Source organism: Herpailurus yagouaroundi, unplaced genomic scaffold (assembly GCF_014898765.1).
Source record: "Herpailurus yagouaroundi ecotype Mexico unplaced genomic scaffold, PumYag 142, whole genome shotgun sequence".
Classification (NCBI taxonomy): Eukaryota; Metazoa; Chordata; class Mammalia; order Carnivora; family Felidae; genus Herpailurus; species Herpailurus yagouaroundi.
The window spans coordinates 4,937,009-4,959,560 of record NW_024412397.1 but is presented as its reverse complement, the minus strand read 5'-3'; the positions used below and the strand labels follow the sequence as shown (position 1 = coordinate 4,959,560).

At 42.4% G+C, this 22,552-nt stretch overlaps 1 protein-coding gene across 3 annotated transcripts in view; it reads right to left on the bottom strand.

The window, feature by feature from the left end:
- The window catches only part of FBXO15 (F-box protein 15), a 49,330-nt gene that overhangs the window by 6,216 nt on the left and 20,562 nt on the right, over window positions 1-22,552 (bottom strand). For all 3 annotated transcript variants that reach the window (XM_040478567.1, XM_040478569.1, XM_040478568.1), the window contains exons 7-8: window positions 22,277-22,359; window positions 21,196-21,338 (exon numbers count right to left, since the gene is read on the bottom strand). In XM_040478567.1, coding sequence (XP_040334501.1) covers window positions 21,196-21,338; window positions 22,277-22,359 — 226 coding nt within the window. The remainder of the gene's footprint in view (window positions 1-21,195; window positions 21,339-22,276; window positions 22,360-22,552) is intronic.

Here is a 22,552-nt window from a genome sequence, read left to right as displayed (position 1 = left end):
GGGTAGAAAAAGGTTTTAAGACCAAAAAAAAAAAAAAAAAAAAAAAAGACAAAATTTTAAAAACCTGATAAATTAGATTTCATCCAAATGTGAAACTTCTGGTCATTAAACCATATCATTAAGAGTTAAGAACATACAATGGGGAAAGGATGGTCTCTTCAATGAATGGAGTTGGGAAAACTGGATAGCCACACGCAAAAAAATAAAATAAAATAAAACTGGATCCCTTATCTTACACCATATACAAAATTAACTCAAAATGGATTCAGACTTGAATGTAAGAAACCATACCAGAAACCATAAAACTCCTAGAAAAAAAATAATAAGCTCCTTGACATAGGTCTTGGTGATACATTTTGGGATCTGACTCCAAAAGCAAAGGCAATAAAGCAAACATAAACAAATGGGACTCCATAGAACTAAAAAGCTTCCGCACAGCATAGGAAACCATCAACAAAGTGAAAAGACAACCTACCGAATGGAAGAAAATATCTGCAAATAATATGGGCAACAAGGGGTTAACATGCAAAATATATAAAGAACTCATAAAACTCAATGTCAAAAGAAAATCCAATTTAAAAATGGGCAGAGAATCTGGGTAGGCATTTTCCCAAAGAAGACATCCAGATGTCCAACAGACACATGGAAAGATGCTCAACATCACTCATCACCAGAGAATCAAATCAAAACCACTATGAGGTATCTCCTCACACCTGTCAGAATGATAATTATTTAAAAAAAAAAAAAAAAAAAAAACAGGAAATAACAAGTACTGGTGAGGAGGTGGAGAAAGGAGAACGCTCGTGCACTGTTGGTGGTAATTAGCTACATTAATTTATCCTCTCCACCATGGAAAACAGTATAGATGTTCCTCAAAATTGTTTTTAAAAAATTACTATGTAATCTAGAAATTCCACTTCTGGATATTTGTCCAAAGGAAATATAATCACTAGCTCAAAAAACAAATCTTAGCATTGCATTATTCACTAAAGCATGATTTATAACAGCCTAGGCATGAAAACAACCTAAGTGTCCATCAACAGATGAATGGATAAAAATCTGTAATACACACACACACACACACACACACACACACACACACACACGAAATGGAATATTCGGCCATAAAAAAGAAGGAAATCCTTTATTTGCAATGACATGGATGGACCCAAAGAACATTATGCTAAGTGACACAAGCCAGACACATAAAGACAAATATGTGGATTTCACTTATATGTGTAATCTGAAAAACAAAAGAAATAAATACAGAGAACAGAATGATTGCTGCCAGAGGGGAGGAGTGGATGAAATGAGTGAAGCAGGTGAAGAGACACAAACTTAATGGTTATAAAATAAGTGAGTACAGCACGGGGACTATAGTCAAGTATTGGTAGAGCATACTTGAAAGTTGCCAGAAGAGTAAGTCCTACAATTTTCTTTTTTTTTTTTTTAACGTTTATTTATTTTTTGGGACAGAGAGAGACAGAGCATGAACGGGGCAGGGGCAGAGAGAGAGGGAGACACAGAATCGGAAACAGGCTCCAGGCTCTGAGCCATCAGCCCAGAGCCCGACGCGGGGCTCGAACTCACGGACCGCGAGATCGTGACCTGGCTGAAGTCGGACGCTTAACCGACTGCGCCACCCAGGCGCCCCAAATCCTACAATTTTCTATATGGTGACAGATGGTAACTAGACTTATGATAGTGATCATTTCAGACTGTGTGAATATCCAATCATTATATTGTACACCAGAAAGTCATGTAATATGTCAATTATACCTTAATGAACAAAATTGTTAAGATACCTTGAAGGCAATGAGTAAGCCAGCCACAGACTGTGAAAAGATACTTGCAGAACATTTATCCGCCAAGGGACTGGCATTCAGAAAACACAAAAAAGTCATGTAATTCACAAATGAAGGGTTAACTGTTTTTAAAAAGGCAAAAGGACTAACACACACTTCAAAAAGATATGAAAATGGCCAAGAGGCACACGAAAAGGTGCTCACCACTACTGGCCATCAGGGAGACGCAAATCAAAGCCACAAAGTCCTGATCCTACTCCCACAGGCTGGAATGACAAAAATTTAAAAGACTAATAACATCAAATGTTGGTGGGATATGGAACAACCATATAACCATACTGTACGCTGCTGGGGGGGAGGGGGTATAAAATGGTACAAACACTGTAAAAAATATTTGGTAATTTCTCATACATAAAATTTTCTTATACATAGAAAAATGTCTGGCAATTTTTAAAACATAAACTCTCCCTGGAGAGGAGGAGCCAAGATGGCAGAACATGGAAATTTTCTGTGTGTCTCGCGTCCATGGAACACAGCCAGACCAACACTAAACCATCCTACACACTTAGAAAACTGACTGGAGGACTAACACAACAATCTGCACAACCTGAACCACAGAATTCAGCAGGTACGCGGTGCAGAGAAGTGAACTTGGGGAGCAAGAAGGCGCAGGAAGGGAGGTGCTTTTGCAAGCGGAGACAGGAGATGGGAGGGGGGAAGGGGAGAATACAGGCAAAGCACCCCTCCCCAAAAGCAGCTGGAGATAAAGTAGAAAATTGGAAACAGCTGCAGGGACTAAACTAAAAATGGAGAAAGGAGAGGGTTTCAATTCCATTAAGACTGTAAACAAGGGGAGCGCAAAGGCTGCAACTCTGCAGCTCCCTACCTGGCGGTGCTCTGGTGGGAAGGGCGAATCCCCAGGAACAGAGTGGGGTCCGGGAGGTTTTCGGGCCACATGGGGAAAAGCGGTTCCAGGGCTGAAAGGGCATTTGATAGAGACTGCTGAAGCCACCTGGACCCGGCAGACCCCAGAAGATGGCCACATTCTCTGGTGCTGGAACAAGGTCGTGGAGGGTGAAGCCTGGTGCCAGGCGTGTGTTGTGATTTTCCATAATCCCTGAAACGCTGCTGCTACACCATCTCATGAACTTTTTTCTGGGGCGGGCTGGCACCTGACCACAGTCTCGGGGCACCGGCAGCAGCAGCAGGGTCCAGTGGGCGTTCCTGGGTGCAGCCGACATTCGGCCATTGCTCATCCGGCCACTGCTCGGAGAGACCCTCCCGCAGAGGGGCGGTACGGGTCAAAGCCTCGGTCCTTTGGAAGCAAGGGGCCGGGGAAAACAGCTGCATCTGAGACAAACCTCAGGAGAGAGGTACTGCCTGGGGCCTGGTCACGGAGAGTGGAAAAGCGGGGAGTGGATGAGAGCTGAAGACGGAGGACTGGTGCGCGACTGCTGATCCGGGAGAACGGACTGGGTGGCTGGCCGGCGCCATTTTTCACCGCTCCCTCGCATGCCCACGCACGCGCACCTACGAGCACGGCAAGAATCCACCCCAGGAGGCTGGCAGTGCCATCTAGGGGAGAGCGGAGCCGTTACACCGAGCCCCGCCCAACTGGGCCAACTTCGCTCTTCAAGAACACAAACCTCACCAACGGCTTCATCTATGGACTATAAAGAGCTACATGGACCGACCTCTAGGGGAAAACGAAGCAATTTCAGTCCTACTTCAATCTGTTAGTAGGTTCATCTTTTCAATTTTCTTACTTTCCTTTTTTTTTCTCTTTTACACTTCTTCTTGAAAACAGAAAAAGAAAAAATTCATTTTTATTTTCAATTTTTATTAAAAATATTTTCTTTAATTACTATATTTTTTACTTTTGTGTAAACTTTTTCAAATTCTATTTTACTTCCATCATTTTATTTTAGTCTACTTCCATGTATTCACCTTTTCAAATTTTCAAACGATCTCCTTTTTTCTTTTTCTTTTTTTCTTTTCCATTTCCTTTCTTTTTCTTTAATGCAGAAAGAGAAAAACTTCATTTTTACCTTCAATTTCTATTAAGAATATTTTTCATTAACTTTTTTACTATATTTTTTGTTTTTGTGTAAATTTTCTCAAATTCTATTTTACTTTCATCATTTTATTTCAGTCTACTACAGTGTATTCACTTCTTCAAATTTTCAAACTATTTCCTTCTTTCCTTTTTTATTCTTTTTTCTCTTTTTCATTTCTTTTCTATTTCTTGAACATAGAAAAGATTCATTTTTATTTTTAATTTTTAATAAAAATATTTTTCTTTAAATTTTTTCTATTTACTTCTGTGTATATTTTTTCAAATTCTATTTTACCTCTATCATCTCATTTTAGTCTACTTCAGTGTATTCATTTTTTCAAATTCTCAATTTCCCTTTTTTTTCTTCTCCCCCCCCCTTTTTCTCTAATCTGTCAAACCACTTTCAACACCCAGACCAAAACACACCTAGGATCTAGCATCATTTATTCAATTTGTGTGTGTGTGTGTGTTTAATTCTTTAATTCTAATATTTTTTTAATTTTAATTTTTTAATTTTAATTTTTCTACCTCATTAATTCCTTTTCTCCCTTCAAAATGACAAAACGAAGGAATTCAACCCAAAAGAAAGAGCACGAAGAAACGACAGCCATGGATTTAACCAACACAGATATAAGCAAGATGTCTGAACCAGAATTTAGAGTCACGATAACAAGAATACTAGCTGGAGTCAAAAATAGATTAGAATCCCTTTCTGCAGAGATAAAAGAAGCAAAAAATAGCCAGAATTAAATTAAAAATGCTATAAATGAGCTGCAATCATGGATGGATGCCGCAGTGGCAAGGATGGAGGAGGCAGAACAGAGAATCAGCGATGTAGAGGACAAACTTATAGAGAATGATGAAGCAGAAAAAAAGAGGGAGATTAAGGCAAAGAGCACAATTTAAGAATTAGAGAAATCAGTGACCCATTAAAAAAGAATAACATCAGAATCATAGGGGTCCCAGAAGAGGAAGAGAGAGAAATAGGGGTAGAAGGGTTAGGTGAGCAAATCATAGTGGAAAACTTCCCTAACCTGGGGAAAGACACAGATATCAAAATCCAGGAAGCACACAGGACCCCCATTAGATTCAACAAAAACCAAGCATCAACAAGGCATATCATAGTCAAAATCACAAAATATTCAGGCAAGGAGAGAATCATGAAAGCATCAAGGGAAAAAAGTCCTTAACCTACAAGGGAAGACAGATCAAGTTTGCAGCAGACCTATCCACAGAAACTTGGCAGACCAGAAAGGAGTGGCAGGATATATTCAGTGTGCTGAATCAGAAAAAAATGCAGCCAAGAATTCTTTATCCAGGAAGGCTGTCATTCAAAATAGAAGGAGAGATAAAAAGTTTCCCAGGCAAACAAAAATTAAAGGAGTTTGTGACCACTAAACCAGCCCTGCAAGAAATTTTAAGGGGGACTCTCTGAGGGGAGAAAAGATGAAAACATAAATTAATTAATTAATTAATTAATAAAGCAACAAAGATTAGAAAGGACCAGAGAACACCACCAGAAACTCCAACTCTACAAGCATCATAACGGCAATAAATTCCTATCTTGCAGTACTCACTGTAAACATCAATGGACTCAATGCTGCAATCAAAAGACATAGGGTAACAGAATGGATAAGAAAACAAGATCCATCTATATGGTGTTTACGAGACCCACTTTAGACCTAAAGACACCTTCAGATTGAAAGTAAGGGGATGGAGAACCATCTATCATGCTAATGGTCAACAAAAGAAAGCCAGAATGGCCATACTTATATCAGACAATCTAGACTTTAAAATAAACACTGTATCAAGAGATGAAGAGGGATGCTATATCGTAATTAAGGGGTCTATCCACCAAGAAGACCTAACAATAGTAAACATTTATGCGCCAAATGTGACAGCACCCAAATATATAAATCAATTAATCACAAACATAAAGAAACTCATCGATAGTAATACCATAATAGTAGGAGACTTCAACACCCCACTCACAGCAATGGACAGATCATCTACTCAAAATATCAACAAGGAAACAACGGCTTTGAATGACACACTGGACCGGATGGACTTCACAGATATATTCAGAACATCTCATCCTCTGAAAAGACCATATATTGGGAAACAAAATCAGCCCTAAGTAAGTACCTGTAGTAGTCTTGTAATTTTTTCTAGCTTGGAAATTACATCAAAATAAAAAGTTACCAAAAAACCACACTCAACAAAGGTCAACAATCAGCAGCTGTATCAACCTTCCTCTGCTTATTGCAACTAGCTATGCTTTGCCTACCCAACCGGTAACTCTGGGGATGCCAACCAAATCTGTGTCCTCAGATCTTCTTCCTTTGAGGGATTTAGTCCCTCAAAACTTCACCATTCACCCCTATGGGTTATAGCACCTTTCAGCCTACACTAATCTCTTCCTTTTCTAACCCTGCTGCACATATACCTGAAGATTTAATTATAGTGGATTGTTTTTGCATGTTAGATATTTCCTAAAATAACCTGCAGTCTTTGGGAATAAAGGTCATGTCTCCTATGGCATGATTAATGGCACTACTAATAACATTTCTCATTTTTCAGCTATGATTAGAATTCATTTTTTGGCCCATAAATAGAACACAGAAAAGGCAGGGAGAGTAAAGAATGTTGGGAAGAGAGATTGACTGACCAATTGGTCTGACTGCATGGTCTTCCTATGGCAAACAGGAAAAAGAGGTAAGGGGGTTAAATTGGATTAAAACTGCCTACAGCTAGAACAGCAACACAGGCTCGCTAAACACATAACTGGATGAGCGGAAATCGAGTAAGATAGGCCCTAGAGCGCCATCTGAGAGGCCGACGTGGTAACATGAATAAATGGACCAGACATCTGGACATTGGGGAGCAACTCTCGGGGCGCAGAGATAAATCTCGGGTAAAGAGGAAGGAAGACCCTACAATCTCAAAAACATTCGCCACCGAGTAGTAACAATGGAAAGCTGCACAGACAGCAACGCTACAAAGGAATAATTAATAACGACAAAAATATGTCATTAGACTCTATCAAATAGAATAGGCACCATGCTCTTGGGGTGAGAGAATCTTTAGTATTTCCCCCTTTTTCTTGTTAGGTATGGAACACAAATCTCATGGCAAACACCCAGCTTCTCTCTTTTCTCGGCTGTTTCCAGATACCTCTGTTTTCCAAACCCCTGATGCACATGAAATTAAAGTAATTTCACGTAGTTGAACGTAGACATAGATCAGTGGACTATGAAAGGAGAGGTCTCCGAACGTGCTGAGGATCAGAAGTTTCCCCTCCGTTTCACTGGCTGTAGTGGCCGCACGAGTGACAGGAAGAAGAGCTGTGCTGGAAGGTGACAGAGGAGGAAAACTTTCAAATCTGTAGGACCATTTCCCTCCCGAGTCCAGAGTTGGTGAGTGTGATGAGTTTAGTAAAAGCTTTCCTAAGTCTTTTGAGCCACAGAGTCTCTATTTCTTTCACGTCCACAAGAACCCTCACAGTCTACATTTGCTGCGAGTATTGTCCCCGGTACTGGTGACAAGAAACTTGATTAAAAACAGGATAGGGGCGCCTGGGTGGCTCAGTCGGTTAAGCGTCTGACTTCAGCTCAGGTCACGATCTCGCGGTCCGTGGGTTCGAGCCCCGCGTCGGGGCTGCTACCGATTCTGGAGCCTGCTTCCGATTCTGTGTCTCCCTCTCTCTCTGCCCCTCCCCCATTCATGCTCTGTCTCTCTCTGTCTCAAAAATAAATAAAACGTTAAAAAAAAAAAATTTAAAAAAAACAGGATAAAGTGTGCACTCAGACTCTTTAAAAGCTCCCTGCTCGTTAATTCAATAACGTTTGAAAATAGCTTTTCCCATCGACGTGCATAAAGATTCAGACCGCTGTTTTCACAAGACCTGGTTCTACTTTCCGTACCATCGGACCAATTTTCTATCAGTCCAGTTGATCTGAAAATACACTATTTTTTCTAGGGTAGTCCTTCCACACGTTTAAGGGGAAGGTACATAGATATTTGTTTTGGGCTCTCCAGCAACTGTTCTGCTTCTCTCACTAAGCATGTTCTAATATTCCTCTGAGACGCGCTCCCAGCTCAGTCCCAGTATGTCCGGCAGTAGCAGCCAGACCCAGACATGGAGCAGCCCATCCACCTGGCACCTGGCTGAGTCAGGGCTGAGTTCAGAAGCCGACCAGAGTCAAGCAGATGCGATGAGACTCTCAGGGAGGAGCGCTCCGGAGGAGAACCTCAGACTTGGACGTGAGCTCCCGAGCTAGCCAGAGCTGCCTGGAAAGGAGGGAGCAGAACTCAGAATGTAGGGAAGTGAGAAGATGGAGAATGGACAGACCAAGATGGACAGACAAGCTGTCGAGACACATCCTGTCCCCCTGACAGGCAATAAGCCCTTGCATCAAACTGTCTGAAATATAACATCTCCTTGAGTTTTTCAGCAACATGAATCCTTTCTGCTAAGCCAGTTTTAGGTTAGGTTTTCCATAGCTTGAAACCAAAATTTGCTTTATTTGTACAGAAGTGCTTTGGTTCTTTTAAAATAATTTTTGAGTCAGAAAATATGAATATATTAATGAGTGAAAAAGAAGAAGATGATGGGAAAACAGATTTGAGACAATGCTAAGAGACAAAAGGCTAAACACAGGGCCCAGAGCAGGTAAGAGCAGATATATTTAGGAAGAGAAATTGGGATGTACTTTTTGGAAAGAAGTGGGACATCTTTTTCTCTGAAACAGGAAAAAAAAAAACCAAGAATACAAAAAGACCGTAATACAGTGACAATGTGGCGGCAGAAGAGAGAGGAAGATCAGGAGGAAGCACAAAGGTGACGATTTTTCTTAGCACAGCAGGTAGTGAGCCCAAGAACCAGGAACAGAGCAGGACGGTGACGGTGATCATACTTAAAGAGTCTGACATGAAATATAAAGGGGACTTATGAGCTGATTAGAAGATGTCTGAGTAGCAAAAAGGGGTAAGTCGAGTCTGAGAGCGCCAACGGACGTGCACTTGGGATTTTCCCCCAAGGAACCGGGGAGCCTTCAAGTGAGGAAAGCAACGTCAAGGTGAGAAGTACTTTAGCTATTGAGGCAGGGAGGCCACAGGGCAACAAGGAAAAGGGCCCCAAGTAGTCTGACTGCATCTGTAAAACCCAGGCTGTGGGCCCCGAAAAATGACGTCAGAAAGGGAACAGAGAGCCAGAAGAAATCAGGAGAAACCCCAAGAGGTCTGTAAAAAACCCAGGAATCATGGATGGGAACATGTTTGTGATCTGAGAAGTGACTCTAAGCTCAACATCCTGAAGATCTAAGTTTTACCAATGACTAAATTCATACCAGCGGAAAAACTACAAAACCCATTACTTATGTTTCTTATTAGACTTCCCTTCCTCAAACGGCTTGTTTTAAGTAAGAGATTCTACTTTTCACAATTGCCTTAATAAATATCTAGGGGAAAAAGCACAATGTATTATCTAAACAATATCCTTGAAGATGAAAATATAAACAAAGACCTCATTACCTTCCCTTTAAATGATTTTAAAAATTCAAATCGCCAGAGAGAAAGAACAAATCAAAATCGGAGGTCAAATCTCAAACAGAAGTCACAGTCCAGAACAGCAAGAAAAGATGCGAAGGGCCCTCCCTGGGCTCTGCTGCCACCATTGTGACATCTTTACATTTCCAAGGAAGAGCCCGGTGGCTTCATTTTGCACTGGGTCCCACAAACCATGTGGCCTGTCTCGCTTCCGGGTAGAGTGGCACCTACTCTTGATGAGCTCTGACATAATAGATATAAAGATCCGGGTTCTCCTGTTTTGTGAACAATAATCTGTAATGCTGATTTTTCATAAGGGATCACCGGATGGACAAAATAGGAAAAATGTACTAACAACCAATGAGGAAGATGCTGTAAAGAATTATCTGTTCTAATTTTCATAGGTAATCGCCATCCAGACAGGACTGTACTATTTCTAATGCCTTCCAGTTATGATAAATGCTGAGAGAGAATAATCTGGCCTAGAAACATAGAAAGTAATTAGCATCAAGGAACAGAGAACAAAACAAGTCATTTATTTTTGGAATCACAACAATAAAAATGAGATTAACATGCTACATATGAAAAATATCTGAAACAAACTATTAAAACTTTAAAAGTAGAGCTCTTTTAAAGACAGGTTATCTGGGCTTTACCAGGTTCTGCTGCTGAAGAGCTGAAACCCACTCTTCTGGAGGAAAAAAAGAAGTTTCTGAAACCCATACCTTCTTTTTACCCCCTCAACGTTTTCTACTGTGTCTTACAGAGTAAGGACTGAACATGTATTATTTAATCAGTATTTTAACGAAGACCATATTGAAGAAACTCTGTAGGAAAGAGCCTGAATCTAACAGATCATGGAAACATAACCTAAAAGAATTTACTAGGGCAACACAAAAAGGAAGCATCAGTGAGTGGAGAAATGTGCAGGGTCCACACAGCGAACACTCCTCCCAAGGGCAGTGACAGAGACTTAAGGAGAAAGAGAGTCTGAAACCCTAACTAGAAGAGATCGATGCCTTCCAAATTAACACACACATTTATTGAAAATCTCATCAAAATCCAAATGAGATATTTTAAAAATCTGGCCAAGTGATTATTAAATACACCTAATAGAATAAATGGATTAAAGTAATGAAGAAAACCTAGATAAAAAATCATCAGTAAGAAATTTTGTATGGGGGGGAGGGACACATACTTTCATAACAAACTACACAAGAGGGGCCCCTGGCTGGCTCCATCTGAAGAGCATGCGACTCTTCACCTCGGGGTCCTGAGTTTGAGCCCCATGTTGGAGGTAGAGATTACTTAGATAAATAAAAAAACTTAAAAGGAAAATACACAAGTAAAGCTTGAAACATCTTCTTGCCTGCTGGGGATACAAGAAGAAGGGGTATGGTGATTCTCAACAGAGAGAGAGAGAGTCCTTAGAGGGAAGGGCTTGGGAATCTATAGATTTTATACATTTCATGTTAATCAAAAGGAAGCATGGGTTTACATACAATCAAAAACCTTTGAGAGATCCAAAAGCAACATACACTCAATGAAAAGGCAAAAGACAAAATGGAGAAAATATTTTCAATGAATGGAACTCCTGTAAGTCACCGAAACTATGGAACCAATCAAACTGAACAGACCCACGGAAATTCAATCAGAAGAGAAATATACAAACAGCAGCATATGGCCGGGCATCCTGGAGGCGACCGTTATTACCTCCCTGAGCCTCGAGGAGCCTTGGAAGGCAGGTTCTGACGTGGCCGCCCCTACAAGAGAGGACAGTGATAACCGTCCATGGCCACACGCAGCGCCAAAGTAGCTCCCTTCACACAGCCCACCCAGCGGCCACTACAATAGCCACCACCCTCTGCTGTATTCAACAGCTTGTTTAAACAGTCAAGCTAACATTCAAAGGCACAGGTTAATTTAAAACAATCGGATGTCACTTTCAGTTCTCAAATCATCAAATATTCTTCGAAATAACGCTCGTCACGATAGTGCTACAATCATGAACACCAGAGACCTAAATGCCCAACGTTAGGAGACTGGGTCAATAAATCATGATAAAACCAAACAGTGGGAGGTCATACAACTGTTCAAGAATGAACCTGCTAAAACAGTTTAGTGCCATGGGAAAATGCCCACAATGTGACGGTAAGGAGAAAGAGCAGACTGTGGCATTGCTCACGTAATGTGGTCCACAGATATAAATATAGCTGTATATTTGGAAATGGACCAAAACAGAAACAACAGTTGTCCTGGGTGATTTCTATTTGCTTCTTTACAAACTTTTACTATTCAGAACTTTCAAATCCTATAATAAAAAGACACTAGTTTTTAAATGCATCTTCAGAACAATTCAACAAGGCAGACGCCAGGAGCAGCCTGCTTGAAGAATCCTGCCCCTTTGCTTCTCCTGTCTTGCTTTCCCTCTCAATCCCAATAAAAAGGTTACAACGCACTGTCCTGGGCAAAACGCTTTTACTTCAGCTTCTGCAAATTGGCAACAATTAGCTTGATGCAAAGATAAAAAAATACACTCTCCTTGCTGCTTTGCATTGCTGACATGCCCTTTTTCAAGCTCTAGTTACACTGCAAAAGTGCAGTGGGACTCTTTGCCGCCGGCTCCTTCCCTGGGCTGCCCACACTCCCATCACAGGGCTCACTGACAGTGGTGCAGGGCAGAGTTAACACAGCAGCTGGGGATGTCTACCCTTGAGAAGGCCTGCTGGCCGGCCCGCCCACGGCTGCTGGGCACTCCGATTCTGGAAGCATCCCCACCTCGTCTTTCCTAACCCATACAAGCGGCTCGCTGCGTCCGAACAGTTTTTATCAGCAACGTGGTTTGTGCGGAACATCCCTCCCTCTGGGGGTGTGGAATCAGGGTAGCTCCAGGCAGAGGGTGTCTGCCTCACCAGCCCCCAAGCACAACCCCAGGTACTAGTCTTTAAATGAGCTTCTCCTTGGGTAGACAACATTTCACAACTTGTGTTTTCACAACTCATTGCAGGAGAAAACAAGCCCATCCCAGTGACTCCCCGCTGTCCTTGGCGCTTCCCCACCCCCGACCCCCGCCTTTGCCCTTTGATGATTTTGCTCTGTACCCTTCCACTCCACCAAATGTGGGTCATTAATAATACACATCCTGAGTCCTGTGAGTCCTCCTAGCAAACTGCTCAACCCGGGGTTGGTCCTGGGGACCCAGTGCCAACAGTGTACCCACGTATCCAGAACGGAGCACAGAAAGACAGAAAAACACGTGAGGCACTTCTATACGCTTGACTCACATTTTCATTCACGAACTCCTCCTCCAGTATTTCCTTCACTGTTTATCCCTCCCACCCCTGCCTCTCATATATCCAATTCAGGTGACAAAATGTTTCTTCTCCTAAACTGCCTATTAGCTGGATTTCACTGACAACACACAAAGAAGCAGGTAGCAAATGTGTGCAGGCTCAGGAATCATAAACTTTTCTTTGAACAGAGATGATACGGATCCTTTCAAGAACACTCTTGTCGCAGCCATGACTTGTCAAAGTGGCTGAACACATAAAAATACAAAGAGAAAATGTCTCAGTTCCGTGGGGGAGGAATAGGACAAAGTGCCAAGGGGAAGGGGTCAAACCTTTAGGGAGACAAGAAAGGACACAGATCCTTTTACTCACTACGAGGTGGTGCAGAGAGGCAGAAACTCCTCCCTCTCCATACAGTGTCTGAGAGAAAATAACGTCTAGAAGCTTGAGCAATGCCTTATAAAATGGCGTCCCTGGCTCCCCCTGAGCACACGGGAGTAGAGCCTGCTCTGACCTGAAGGGGCAAAGAAGGGTGAAGGATACAGCAGGGCTTGTACATCACCAGCCTGAGAAGTCAGCCCCCACGCCCCACCCGGACAAACGTTTGGGATTCAAAGTCAAGAGGCATCAGCTGCGGCCTCGGGTGGATGAGGACATCGCGCCCAGCACAGGGGCCTTGCTGGTGGGCCACAGAGGCAGTGCTCGTTCCCCCCACCCCCACCCCCCCCACCCACCCCCCCCGCGTCTCCGCTGAGCCAGCTCCGGCCTGGTCTTCCCACCTGTGTGTGTCAGGGGTGTCACTTCAGGCGCCAAGAACTAACCGGGGTCTTCCGCTCTGTGGTTAGCACCATGTATTGTAAAAATAATGACAATAAATAAAAATTTTTAAAAAATCCAAAGGACCCTGTAGCAAAGTCCATGAGACAAAGTTAAGAAAACAGAACACAGGGGTATCTTGCTCAGAGAAAATACAGTTGACAGAGATGAAGAACGTCTCAACTGGCCACTACCCAGTCTGATACTTCGCTGGGCTTGTGCCATCTGAATATAAACATAGCGTGAAACCTTTGATTGTCCGTAGTCCCTAAAGAGTCAATTCCAGAAAGCCTCTTAGGCAAATGATTCCATACAACACATTCTATACTAATATTGCAAAGTGATACAACACATCCTCTGAAGGATGAAGATATACTCAGATACATAGGGGTATCATGGAAAGCTAGTAATTGCTTTGCTCTAAGTCCCACATGTATGAGAATCCTCTGACAAAAGACTGTGGAACCACAAAAGAAGATCCATTCCAGGGACGCTGTACATTCTTGGTTAGAGTGTTTAACATCAGGAAAGGCCGGTCCCTTTAACTATCCATTTTCAAAACCTAATCAAGACCTGGATGGCAATCACACAGGTGTTTGCTTTATGAGAATCTGTTTTATGCATTTCTCTGTGTCAGTTCACAATACGAAGAAGTTCAATTGCAGAAAGGAAGGAAGGAAGGAAGGAAGGAAGGAAGGAAGGAAGGAAGGAAAGAAAGAGTTAATATGCAGAACGGTGGTTAACACAACACACAGAACCAGCAGGAAGGGACACGCAGGTGGCTCCAAAGTCGCTGGGAATGGTCGATTTCTTAAACTGTGGGGTGGTCGGGGCGCCTGGGTGGCGCAGTCGGTTAAGCGTCGGACTTCAGCCAGGTCACGATCTCGCGCTCCGTGAGTTCGAGCCCCGCGTCAGGCTCTGGGCTGATGGCTCAGAGCCTGGAGCCTGTTTCTGATTCTGTGTCTCCCTCTCTCTGCCCCTCCCCCGTTCATGCTCTGTCTCTCTCTGTCGCAAAAATAAATAAACGTTGAAAAAAAAATTTAAAAAAAAACAAAAAAACTGTGGGGTGGCTGCAAGGGTTTTACGGTTTTTCCACAGCCTGTACAATGCAGCATGTGTAGAGAAGAACAGATTATCTCACAATTAAGATTTTAACACAAAAATTCTGTCACCCATCCCCTATGCACATATGTGTATTTAGATGGATTTTAGACTTAAGCTTGTAAGCTGAATAAATTCCCACTGGGATTTTCTAATAAAACTGCGGTGAATTTGTGGACTAAAGTGGCACATCCTCAGAAATCTTATTTAAAGATGGAATTCTGGGGGCGCCTGGGTGGCGCAGTCGGTTAGGCGTCCGACTTCAGCCAGGTCACGATCTCGTGGTCCGTGAGTTCGAGCCCCGCGTCGGGCTCTGGGCTGATGGCTCCCCACTAACCTGTCTCCACGCTGCACTGGTCCCTGTACTCCAACCCCAGCTCCCCGCGGTCTGCCCTTCCTCAGAAACCTCCAGGACTCCCTAGTCCCCCGCACGTGCCTGTCACCCGGCCCAGCAGACTTCTCTGTACCGAACTGGGGGAAGGGCAGGCACCGTGTCCGACGTGCCTACGCCCTGCGCCCCGGCACGTCTCCTGCTTCAACAACTTTTTGTCAACGAATGAATCGCATAAACAAATTGGCCTTGTCCCCTTTACTTCCCGCCACCCCCTACAGATGGCCTCATTAGAATCAGGCCAGGTCGGGGCGCCTGGGTGGCGCAGTCGGTTAAGCGTCCGGCTTCAGCCAGGTCACGATCTCACGGTCCGTGAGTTCGAGCCCCGCGTCAGGCTCTGGGCTGATGGCTCAGAGCCTGGAGCCTGTTTCCGATTCTGTGTCTCCCTCCCTCTCTGCCCCTCCCCCGTTCATGCTCTGTCTCTCTCTGTCCCAAAAATAAATAAACGTTGAAAAAAAAAAAATTTTTTAAAGAATCAGGCCAGGTCTCCTATCTCACCAACGACAAACAGTGGACAGAGGCATCTCGAGGGTAGGGACGCGATGATCAAACATTTTATCCTCGATAGGGAGAGACAGTGTTCTTAAAAAACAGGGGCAAAGTGCTGTCATCCCTAACTGCAATGACACAGCCAGAATTTACTAAATATACCACATGGTACCACAAGAGAGTTTCTCAAAAACCTTAGAGGACATTCCAGCTTGCACGTTGCTAAACTGCAAGCTGACGCCGATGGCAACAGCGCCCTCTGCTGGTTCCTAGTCACGGAACCACACACAGAGGAAAGGCATCTCCGTTGAGTGGTCTCCTTCAGGAGGAAATTTGTCTTCTTACTGTGAAAACAGATGAAAGCTCAGCTCCCCACCCTCCTTCGTTTTACTCAGTCTCTTGCGTCTTGTACTAATTGTCCGGCCTCCCCAGCGAGTTAGTGTCATGAACGGGAAGTGGTTCAAGGCTGCTCCCGCAAGCCTGCACAGAGGGCCCTTCCTGACCACCCCTGTGATGCCAACACTTCGAAAAGACACACGAGTCACACACATAGGAACGCGGATTCTAGAAGCATGTCACTGAAAAGTACAAATACACAGAAGCCGGCACAGCCCTGTGCTTGAGACCCATGCTGTGGAGACCGGCCTGTGCGTGAGCTACACAGACTTAGAGGATGGACCTACACGACCAGCTCCAGCCACCTCACCAATAACACGGGAGCAGAACCAGTACCCAATTCCCAAGCTCGCTATGAAGATCAAGTTGAAGAATATAAATATAAAACACGCAGAAAGAACCCATAACGAGCACTCACAAGTGTTCTCTGCACACCATCATCCTTACTGAGGGCACAGTTTAGGTATAAAGAATGCATACAAAGCTTAATCAAGGTTATGCTGTTTAGAACTAGGAGAGGGCGAGTCCTCTCTCTGAAGTTCTCCCCTAAGACGGATGGGACCTAACAGACCTAATCCCTGGGGGTTACAATAGGCGCTCAAGGAGAGTGTACATTGTATTAGATAAGAAAGGCTGGAAGTGAGAGGGCGCTTGAGGCCATAAGGGTGGAGCCATGGGAGGGAGAGAGACCAAGTTCCCCACTAACACCACCCAGAGGGCATATGCTGTCCCCTGGGTACAGACTGCGGCCCGTTAGTAGCACCCTCAAAAGAACATACCAGAAAGAGGGAGGAGATTTTATTCTCTATTTCAGATAACAGAATACAGTTAAAAGGGCTGAAGTAGAGAGAAGAGAGGCAGAACTCTCACACCTTCATAAAATTGGGAGGGCTGTTCCTGGGGCAGGGCCCAGATCCGAGGTTGCAGGGCAAAGTCAAGCTCGTGATTACCTTTCAGTTCCTCCCTGATTCAGAGACTCCAAGATTCTGGGCATGGCAGAAAGGGCACCAAAGAAAAAAAAGAAACTCTGAAAATTAAACCACCCAAGCAGCCAACTCAAAAAGCTTGAAAAAGATCACAACAAACCTAAAGAAAACAGGTGATTTTCTAGGAAATCATATAAATACTAAAAAATGATTCAATGAAAAGGAGAAAACCTCATTATAACCACATCAGAAGCACGTTTAAAAAAAAGGAAACTATAAGTACTCTAATCTGTGAGCGTAAATGGAAAAACACTAAATACCAAAGAAGTGAAGCCAGTAGCTTAAAAAGAAGTATACATACAACATGAGCAGCTTATCACAGGGGCTCCAGGGCGTTTACCATTAGAAGATACACTGACGGAATTTGCTACATTAACAGCATAAAGGAGGAAGAACCATATGATCATCGATCGCTGCCCACAGATGGATTTGACAACTTTTAACCACCATTCCCAATTAAAAAAAAAAAAAAAATCCAACTAATTTAGGAATAGAAAGTTCCTTAACCAAATGCCTTGAATGAACACATAATCAAACCTAGAACAAACATCCCTGGTAACAAAACATTTTATTAACTGCCTATCCCTATTAAGTTAGAAATAAGCCCTCATAGAGGGGAATGTGATGGTGTCTTTCAAAATTATATGTACATTCGCCCGTTGATCTAGCAGTCCTATTCCTAAGAAAATACTCCAGAGACAAGCTGGCAAAATATAAAAGGATGTGTGAACAAGGCAATTTACTATACCACTGTCTGTAAGAGCAGAGACTAGAAACCACAGCAAGAAACTGTTAACAAACTACCAAACTACCTACCTATAGCTGGTTTAAAAAGACAATGAGAAAAATCTCTCTGTCATTCTAATGAGTAATCTCCAGAATATATTACTAATGGGAAAAAAGCAAGGAACTTATATGATGCGCCTCCTTAAAAAAAACTGGAGGAAATATAAATGCATTGGTGTATAGCATTATATATTCAGAAAAGAGCACTTAAAGGATATGCCATAGGCTGACATGACCTTTGGGGGAAGGGAGAGAGCAGGGATGAAAGATAAGGATAGAAGTAAACCTCTGAACTTCCTTGTTTTATAGTTTCAACTATAAACCATGTAAATGTGGGATGTAAATTTTTTAATGTAAAAATAGAAGCATAGCAATCCTGAAAAATAAAGAATCACCTGAAAAAAATCATTTTGATTTTATGTCATAGTGGCATTACAGCCACACAGAGAATAATTATTTTAGGAGATTGAACCCTCTGGCATGATGTAACTTAAATCCATAAAGAACCATAAAAAAAATCTTAATTAAAAGAACATTCAGGGGCGCCTGGGTGGCGCAGTCGGTTAAGCGTCCGACTTCAGCCAGGTCACGATCTCGCGCTCCGTGAGTTCGACCCCCGCGTCAGGCTCTGGGCTGATGGCTCGGAGCCTGGAGCCTGTTTCCGATTCTGTGTCTCCCTCTCTCTCTGCCCCTCCCCCGTTCATGCTCTGTCTCTCTCTGTCCCAAAAATAAATAAACGTTGAAAAAAAAAATTTTTTTTTTAATAAAAAAAATAAAAAATAAAAAAAATAAAAGAACATTCAATGGGTTCACTACTAGTAACAATATCGTTATTTTTAAATTATTATATATTTTGATGTTGTTTGCAACAAAGACTTTTGGTGTGAGAAAAGAGATACAAGTATAATCAAAGAAGCTAATTAAAAACCTTAAAATATTTCATTTAAACATATCCATGATATGCTTCTTCACATTACAAAAATCTGCAAACTTCTTAGCCCTGCCTGCTGAAAACCCTAAAAGGAATAAAAACCCGAGAGCAAGGTGCATCTCCAGGATCCAGATTTTGGCTTCTAAATACCATAGTGTGGTGGGAACTAAAAGGAGCCAGAGCTCCTAGGAAAAATGGATAATTCCAGATCTGTGCAACAAATGGGTAAAATGAGCTTGAGGTCTCTTCTCGTGTTAGAACGCAAGCAAGCTACCAGAGATGACCAGAGTCATGTTAAAAGAACACAGAAGAGGATGACTCATGACAGGACAATTTGCACAGCACAATAACTATAAAAGGAATAATGACTGAAAATAGACTACATTTTTCCACCCATGAGTTCACAGTAACACTACCCCCTCCCACAAAAACCTCTAAGTCATCTTTGAAGACTGTTAGAGCATTAATCACTATTCTATAAATAAAGAGAAAGGCTCAAACATGGACCCTGCCTTATCCGTACTAATTGTACTTCAGCTAAGTAAATAGTTGATAAGGGAAAACTCTTCTTTATAGAAGAACTCCAGATAACAGACATAGAAGGAAGAATAGGACTAGGGAAACATTATTTTTGCAATCTCTAATAAGATCATGGATATAGGTATCCACCATTTGGTCAACATTCACGGAGAAATTTGTAATAGAAGGAGCAGGCCAAAAAAAAACTGCTTAACCCACTGGGCCATCTTAACATAGTTAACATTTAGACAAATTTCTTAAAAGACACAAAATACCGAAGCTCACACAAGAAGAAACAGATAACCTAAGTAACCCCTATGTCTATAAGAGAAACTGAAACTGTAGTTAAAAACATTCCCACAAAGAAAACTCCAAGCCTTAATGGCTTCCCGAGTAAATTCCACCAACCATTTAAGGAGGAAATGCTACCAATTCTATGCAAAATCCTCCAAAAAATTCAAGAGGCAGGAGTACTTCTCAACTTATTCTATGAGATCAGGAGTGACTGAGACCAAACCCACACCAAATGTTACACACCAACTGGAAGATACAATGGGAAAGAAGTAACAAAATGAAGTACTAAAGACCTAAATAAAAAATAAGCAAAACTAGTATGAAGAAAATTCTGAAACACCCTAAAAGACATAAAAGTATCTCTGAACAAAACGAAAAACATACCACATTCTTGGATACAACAATTCAACATTAAAGGTTGTCAATTCACCTCAGGTCAATATATAGATGTGACGTATTTCTAATAGAAATGCTAATAAGCATAGAAAAACCTAGATACCCTGGGTCAAAAAGCAAAGACTCAGACTAATGGAGCTGTATCAAAAGCACACAGCAGCCAGCTTGGATTAGATCCCACTGATCAAACGAAGGACAATTTTAGCCTCAAAAAGAATAATGTCTATAATTATCTATAAATTATTAAATAAAGGGGCACCTGGGTGGCTTGGTTGGTTAAGTATCCGACTTTAGCTCAGGTCATGATCCCGTGGTTTGCGGGTTCGAGCGCCACACTGGGCTCTGTGCTGACAGCTCAGAGCCTGGAGCCTGCTTCGGGTTCTGTCTGCCTCTCTCTCTGGTCCTCTCTGGCTCCCACTCTGTCTGTCTGCCTGTCTGTCTCTCTCAAAAATAAACAAACATTTTAAAAAGTTATTTCATACAAAAAAAAATCCACAATGGCACTAAACAACAAAGACAGAAAGAGAGGGAGCACACCCAAAATAATTTCCACCCACAGGAGGTAAAGATCACATCAATTTCTTAATGTGAACATTGGTGGCCAAAAGAGACAGGATTAAAGCATTTACCCTGCCACTCCAGGAGTTCACTAGTTGATGTGGGGAAGTATTTTACAAAACCTCAGCTAATAAACGTGGAAATACTGACATAATTAGAAAATCACCATTTTCTAAACTCTAAAAGAAATTGACGTAGGCAGGGGATTAGTAATGGATGCCAAATCTATTAGATGAAACAATTTGGGGGAACAGGGTATTCAGAAAAGGAGTATAAAATTTCCCCTATGAAATTTATCACCAAAAATGTGAAACGTGAATCCATACAGTTCTTTACACCAAACTTCCTTCTTCCCTTTAACTTGGCTGAGGTCCCCTCCCTTCACTGCCTACTCTAGCCTCTGTCTCAGCGTTGGTAAGCATGATAATCATGGATGCAGTACATGCAGAAGGGTGGTTTCTCTTTATTCTTATCCTGGGCAGGAGATACACTGGCTCTGTGGGCAAGTTTACCAAGTTCCTCGGAGAAAGAAGGGAAGAAGTTTCGGGCAGGGGAAGAGGCAAGGCAGGGCAAAACAGTAAGGGAAGTATCAGCAGAAAAGATGAGTAGAGAATATTCCAGAAGGTAGAGAGATGGTGATGAGGAGCCAGAAGCTAAAGAGACTAGATCCAGGCACGGTATTTCACGAGTCCTAGAATGAGGTATGGGTCTAGGAAGACAGAGAGCCAACAGATAATCAGTTAAGAAACTATTCTTAACTCAGATATAAAAATTGGTCCCCTACTGTCTCTAATCTTTTAACTTAATACTGAAGCAAAAACTCAATTATTTCACCTTTCTTGGTAAAGAGATTGCGAAATGTACCACACAGGTAGAAAATTCCACCGCTGTGCATATCAATATGGAGTTGGTAGCCATGCAGTCCATACTCTGGGTTGTCATCCAAAAGGGGGGTATGAGGAGGTAGCTCGTAGGGGCTAAAAAGCAAAACAAAACATACACACAGGTTTGTCAACACCAGAGACAAAATGCTTGAACTGAAAATACTCTAAAAATTCGGCATCCATTTAAACACCAGTTCCTGTCAATCCTCAAAAAGGTTCCTCCCAGTCATCCTCTACACCAGGAACTCAAAAGAAACACTTTGTGCTCCTTTCACCAACTTCTCTAAAACGTCTCTAAAAATGGGCAAAGGCATGAGTTCCATAGGTACCCATGGGCGGAAGTGTTTCTGGGATCTGCCCAGCGCAGCGGCTCTAGGAGGTGCCCCTGCTCCTCGGCGGTCTCAGTCACTGGAGGACAGAGGTCACCAGAGGACAGAGCTGCTCAGCAGGAAAATGCACCAAAGAACAGACCTACAGGTCAGGAAGTCGGGCAGAAGACCCAATGCTATGACGAACCAAGTTTTATTCAATAAGAAAAACCTTACTACATAAGGTAACAAACTCAAAAGCATTCAGAGCTTTACCTTTTCAGGTAATAAAAAAAAAAAAAAAAAAGAGTCTGAGAGCTGTAGTGAAATGAAAAGCATATTCCCCACCTGAAGAGCTGCAAATTCATGGAGAGACACACACAGTGCCGGGCTAAGCAAACCACAACTGCAGGCCTTGCAAGATACGAAAAGGCACAAGAGTGCCAAGCACAGCGAGCACCTTGATGCACCGGAACCTTGCAGTGATGGACCCATCCTGCCCCCACTCGGCACAAAATCCTTAACCCGGAACAAAGAAAGCAAATATGTACTCACGAATAATCCAGTTATTTTAGCCACAGCTAAGTAATTATGCCCGTTGGCTTGTGTCTACTGATTAAAAACAGAGTATCTTTGTAGCTATTCTCAGGATGTTCAGATGATATCAACTTCTAATCCTTCACATTGTACAAAACGTGAATAGACCCACGTGGAAATACATACACGGTGGCGGAGCCTAACGTGCTCTTCTCCACAAGCTGATGGAAATGAAGATTTGCCGTAACAAAAGCCAGTTCTTCCTCCCTCTGAAAAGTTAATTAGAAAGAAGACATTTTTCAACAGAAATATTTTAATTTTTCACCAGGTCGTTGTGAAGATCGCAGCACATTCATCTTACAGATAGACAGTTTCTTGTAACTGTTAAGATTACCCCAGTACCAACGCATTCTTGCTGCTAATATGTTATTACTATCCAATAAGACTTCTTTGTCAACTGAC